The following is a 5,982-nucleotide window of genomic DNA, read 5'->3' as shown; positions in this document are numbered from 1 at the left end:
GCACGCAACGGGGGGCAGCAGAGACCCCCGAGAATTCCCCCCCTGCCCTTCAGCAGCGCTGCTCAAGTCAGGCTCATCGGGGCTGGGAGGGCAGAGCAGCTCCAGCCCTGCTCCCTGCGGGAAGCCCACGGGCACCACGCTGATGCTGTTTCTTCTGCTTCTCCCCAGATATAATGAAATCAAAAAGCAACCCTGATTTCTTGAAGAAAGACAGATCCAGTGTTAGCCGGCAACTAAGGAATATCAGGTCAAAGGTGAGCTTGGATCTCCTGCCCCGTGTGAGGGAAGTGCCTGACGGGGGGGTCTCAGGTGGGGGGAAATCGGTAGAAGGATTAAAATGAGAATTTCCAGGTCATTAGTGTTAATCTGGATGGCAATGGGGAGAAAAGTGAGCTTTTGACTGTGAAACCCTGGCTGTGCAGCCAGGCAGGGCTCTCTGCCCCCATGGGCACACACTCCTGACCCTGCTGAGATCGAGGGGTGAAGCTGTTACCTGCTCAAAATAAGGCTGAAGCTCACCCTGTTCTTTGGCCTTTCACAGGAGGACTCTCCCGGTATTTGCAGTTGAAATTTAGGTGGTGTCAGTAGGTGGAGATGTGCACATCGCTGTGGGTTTTGCAAGTGTTCATCACTGCAACATTTTTGGTCTTTGTCTAACAATGCTGCCTTGCTCCTGGGCGTGTTTAACACACGCTTTGCTGTGTGTTAACGTGGTGCAGATGGCCCTGTATCCCCCTGGCCATTCTGTCCTTGCTGTTGGTCCCAAAGCCCAGTGATGCTGTGCCAAGTTCATCTCCTTGGCCTGCTGGCTGCCATCCTGTTGCACGCTGGCTGTTCCTGTGGGACCACAGGGATGAAAAAGGGCAAATAAATCTGCTCAGAAGTCATGGTTAAACGTGGGTCAGTTGTGAGGAACATCAGGCAAAACCTGCTTTGCCTCTCACCACTGGATACCTGGTGTCTCGTGCTGGTGTTTGAAGTGGTTGGGAGCTTGGGCAGAGCGAGAAGCTGGGGTCTGGCTTTGAGAAAAGGCTTCGAGCTCAGTTCCCGATGGGAAACCATCACCACCCGAGCTCTGGTCATCAGCTTTTGGGGCGTCTGCGCTGCACAGAGTAAATACAGAGAGCAGCTCTGAGGCAGCCCAGACCTGATTTTGGGTTTCCCTTCACCACTTCAACCCAGACCGTTGAATTTCCTGGTCCCCCGTGTGCGTTGCTTGATGGGGAAGGAGGAGGAGAACGAGCACGGGTTCTGCTTGGGGAGGCTGGGGCTGCGCGACCGCCAACGCATTCAGGATTCATCAGCTTCTTGTTCTGTTTTGTTTTTTCTTTATTTTGCCTTTTCCTTCAACAGTCCGTTATTGAGCAGGTCTCATGGGATAACTGAAATGAACCCGAGTCCAGGTTCCCTGCCACGTAGGTAAACGAACCGGCACCCACCAGCCCAGCGGAGCGGCCCACTTTGCATGCACTGCTCACACCTCCGTGGCAAACCAGAGCCCTTCTTCTCTTAATGACTCACTCGTTTATTGACGGCTAATTATTTTACGGGGGTGGGGGAGGGAGAAGGGGAGAAGCCAGCCTACCCAAGATCTGTGTGACATGCAGTTTCTCTGGCTCTTCCCTGGGGTTTCTCATCTTCCTGCTCCTCCCGCCCTCGCCAACACAGCTAAAGCGGCGCGGAGAGGATGTGGACGCGGTGGGGCACGTTTTCCTGTTTGCTGTGTTGGGAGCGTGGGATGCTGAGTGTGCATGCTTGAATGGCTCTGCATGCCCCAGACTAAACTTCAGCAACAGCCAGGTCTCAGGAGATACAGCCCTTTTGCTGTTTGCCGGGCGGAGGAGTGGGGCAGTGATGCCTTTCAATGCATTTCCCACAAAAGCATATAAAATGATGGCCGCTGTCTCAGCTGCAGGGGGGATATCCTGGGCTGCCCTTTATTTCCCTTACCTGTAATTGCTGCTGCTTTAGGTTGATCTGTGCCTGAGTAAAATAGAGCTTTCCTTGCCCAATGACCTCCTGCTGCTCTCCAGGCTTCCTCCAGCTCCCCAGTGTCCACCCCACTGCTCCCCGTTCCTCGGCACTGCCCCTCCATCCCAAACGCTGGCCTGAGGCCTCCGAGCTCACCCAGCACAAGGAGGGAGCTGATGAGAAACGATCCTAATGATCCTAATGACCCAGATACCTCAATTAGCTGGAGCAATAAGTAATTTACTGGCCCGTGGTAAAGACCAAGGTTAGAGCATCTGGAGAGGGAGGGCAGAGAAGAGAGGGGAGCTCCCCAGCGCGGCAGCTGGAGACCTGCAAGAGGTCTGAGGGAGGATCTCTGTATCACAGATTTCCTCCTGCGTTCCTCTCCCTTCATGAACTCAAATGGGCTGAATTTGCTGGAATCTGCACCGTCCAGCACAGTTTCATGGTTTCTGTGGTCTCCTTCCGTCCGATGAGCAATGAGCTGCGCATGCTGGGATGCAGGCGTTGCTGCCCCGCTCAGGAGGCCCTAAGTAAACTTCCTTTAGGAAGTGTGTGCGCAGAGACTCGCGTCCTGAGGGGCTCTGCTGCCCGTTGAAAAGAAAGCACATAGCCAGCGTTTGTAGATTCAAACCGAGCCTTTTCAGTGCTTTCCTTTCTGTGCAGCTTCCCAAAGCCGTCCTGTATGTGCGGGCCTGCAGGAGGAGAAATATTTAAAGAAATATTTAAAGAAATTATACAGTAACCATGGAAATCTGCACAGTCTCGGGGCAGGTTTATCGTGGAGCCCTGCCTTGATAAACACGTTGAAGAAAACCCAGCCCAAACGCCTGACCTGCTGCTGTGACCATAGAGTCTTCTGGTGCCATGGTCAGGGAGATTAAAGCAAAAGGGAGGTGGCTGCCCATAAATAGAGGGGCTCTGTGGACAGGGCTGTGCCTTTTGAAGCTGCCAGGCTTCTCTGTCGGCTTGCTGAGTGTCGCGGCTTGAAATCTGGATGCTGCATCTGACCTGGATCAGCCATCAGACCCTGCTAGAGCTGAAGCAAGCACTTGGCGAGTCCCCTGTCTAACCCTGCACTGTAGAGGCAGCTTTGGCTTGGGAGAGCCCCTGGGCTGGGGTTAGAGAAAGGGTGGGATTGTCACTGGCAGCAAAAAACTGCGGTTTCCAGGGCTCCTTGAGCAACGCCTGCACATTGACCAGAGCCAGGACCATCCCAGATGGGTGCACGTTCAGTCGGCGCTGCAGTGGCACGGGGAGGACCGGTCTGCAGGTCCTCAGCAGCGCAGAGCTTTAGCACAGCAGATCCAAGCTGTCAGCCCCAAGGCTCTGCTAAAATTGCCCCGACCACCTCCGCAGGCTCCAAGGTTTCATTTTCCAAGCCGAGCTAATCCCGCTTGCAGCATGGTGTGTGCCCCTCATCCGCTTCCGCTACGTCGCCTGGTTCACCCGCAATCTCACCCTCTCTCTAGGCACCATTCCTCCCCCCATAACCATGTGTTTTCTCTTAGCATGCCCCACTAATCTCTCCACCACGGAGGCCGTTCTCCCGCTGCCCGCGTCCCCTTTGCCCGAGCACCGCAGCCTTCCCGTGCGCCCGACGCTGTCTGTCCTTTGTCTCTCCAGAGCCTGAAGGAAGGCCTGACCGTGCAAGAACGCCTGAAGCTTTTTGAATCCAGGGACTTGAAGACAGAGTAGTTCTCCCCGCTCCGCTTGACCACGCGCACCTCCCAGCTTGAGGCAGCACAGCACCAGCACCGTTCGTCTCTCGTTCCTCACGACTGTCCTTGCTGTGCCGTTCGTCTTGACGCCCCCGACGGGACCCGGCGCCGCCGTGGCGGTGCCCCCCTCTCGCCTCCCCGGCTCCTTTCCCTGCTTGTGAGATGCTCCACAGACTGAGAGGGAGAGGAAGGGATCGGGGTGGTGGGTTTTTTTTCCCCCCCCTCTCTTCGGCGCTTTGTAGGAGAATCCTTCCTTTACTGTAACCCATTACACTAAGTGTCAGTATTAAGGCTCAGTAGCCTGTGAATAAGCTAGCTCTGTCTTACCAAACCGTTTTGGTATGCAAGCAGGGCCTGGGGTGGTATCGGCCATACCGAGCTTTTACTGCTGTCAAGAGACCCAGTGCTCAGAGCACGCCAGGAGCCTGATCGAACCGTTGATCTCGATTGCATTACTTGCACCTACAAGGAGGGGGAAAGCCTGGGGGAAGCTGTCGGGGAGCGCAAGTCCGTGGTGCCGGCGTCCTCAGCCTGGAGGTACAACACTGACATCTCGCTGGAGAAGGACGCAAGAAGTGATCCTCCTGCCCCGTGACTGTGCCGTGTCCTGAATGTAGGCGATGCCGAAGCCCCACCAGCGTTGGTGGCCGCCCTGGTGGTTGTTGGTGGCCACCCCGGTGGTTGTTGGTGGCCGCCCCGGTGGTTGTTGGTGGCCGCCCCGGTGGTTGCGAACAGGGAGCTGCGGATGCTCACGTGCACCATCGAGGCCGCCCCGTGGGAGTCTCATTGCCTCCCCTCTCGCTGGTGGTCAGGGTCGGTGTTTTGGGGGGCCGAGCTGTAAGATCACGTTCTTGCCTCTGTTAGATCAAGCCCAGCACTCTCTTTTTTTTTTTTTGCTGTTACTCCCTTCCTCTCATTGAGTCCCGTGTATCCCAGGGTCTGTGCGCATGTGAAACTCCCTTTTCCTAGTCAAAGGAAAGTAGAGTAGAAAGTAGAGCCAATATTGACTGAAAAATGCACAGTGCTCAATGCATATAATGCTCCTTTTTTATCAGCTTCTTGAATTCAACTCTTCTTGTCAGCAGGGCAGCTCCTATTTTAATTAATTCTTTAATCTTTTCCTGAAATAAAGGTCTCAAAACCAGTACGTGCTTCAGGCCTTCTCAGTCCTAACAGCTTGTGTGTTTAAAGCGTGCAGCTTAGCACCGTGAGGCCGATAAACGGACACGAACCCCAGGTGAGGCGAGGGACATGCAGCACCGGAGGCAGCACCATCCCAGCAGAGGCTGCCCCGGCGCGGTGGCTTCATCCCAACCTAACGAGAGCGTTTTGAGACATCACCTGTAAGGACGCCAGGAGTGGGGCTGAAGCAGCGCTGCCTCCCCATCTCGGAGCACCAGGTCCATGTTCCAGCCACCAGACCCCAGCAGGAGATGGTGTCATCCCACCACGGCACAAATCGGGCTTTCATCCTGCTTGTGTGGCCTTGCCATGGCCCAGCGCATGGCGTGAGAGCTCCCGGGGCGCTTGCCGTCCAGTTCTGCCCGTAGGAGCCCCACCTGTCCCTGGCCAAGATGCCAGTGGGCAAAGCATGTACAAGGATGCTCTCCTGCTGGGATGCTCTGTAATCTGAGTGTGTGTGAAGTCCTGGAGATGGGAGCAGGGTAAGAAAGATGCTCGGCTGCTGGGATGGAAAGGCTTTTCCCTTGTCAGCAGGTGTGTGACCTCTAAGATGTTGTGATGTGCAGCCACTCACCCTAATTTGAGCTCACCAGATCTGAGCATTGGAGAACTGGGAGCCTTCCCAGCTGTGATCCCCCCTGGACCAGCTCTTGGTTCGGCCATCGGCCGCTCCCAGGGGTCTCGGTGCGGCTCCTCGCGTTGTGTTCGTTTTCAGCCGCCGTAGTTCTCCCATCCCACTGCAGGGGAACGGGGCCTGTGCCCAAAACGCCCTCCCCTCCATCAGCTCCATGATGGGAGCCAAAATGGGAAGCCCGTAAGTGGAAATGGGGGGCCATAGTGCTGTCCTGGGGCTGTGGAAATACCTGCTTTCACCACGCTGAGCCAGCTGCTGGCCACCCAAAGCACAGACTGATACACCCATGGATGCTGGTAATGCTTAGCAGCGGCTTTTTATAGCCATGGTGTGGGGTCCAGCTCCCGGTCCAGCTGAGGAGACCCAGATGCAGCTCTCCCTTGGTGTAGCCCTTCCCAAATTCAGCCTTCTCCAGGTCAGCTCTGCGTGTGCTGTGCTTAGAAATCCACTCCTGGAAGAAGAGGGCCCTTTGTC

The 5,982-nt window shown here is 55.7% G+C and overlaps 1 protein-coding gene across 1 annotated transcript in view; it reads left to right on the top strand.

Moving 5' to 3' along the window:
• Positions 1-3,669, top strand: part of LOC104546619 (myosin phosphatase Rho-interacting protein-like) — a 56,432-nt gene extending 52,763 nt beyond the window's left edge. Inside the window, 2 exon segments of the mRNA XM_010192055.1 lie at positions 169-254; positions 3,598-3,669. Of these exon segments, the coding sequence (XP_010190357.1) occupies positions 169-254; positions 3,598-3,669 (158 nt within the window).
• Positions 3,670-5,982: the final 2,313 nt, after the last annotated feature.

Source organism: Mesitornis unicolor, unplaced genomic scaffold (assembly GCF_000695765.1).
Source record: "Mesitornis unicolor isolate BGI_N332 unplaced genomic scaffold, ASM69576v1 scaffold29929, whole genome shotgun sequence".
NCBI classification, from domain to species: domain Eukaryota; kingdom Metazoa; phylum Chordata; class Aves; order Mesitornithiformes; family Mesitornithidae; genus Mesitornis; species Mesitornis unicolor.
Note: the sequence above shows the minus strand (reverse complement) of the source record. Positions and strands in the feature narration are given on the sequence as shown.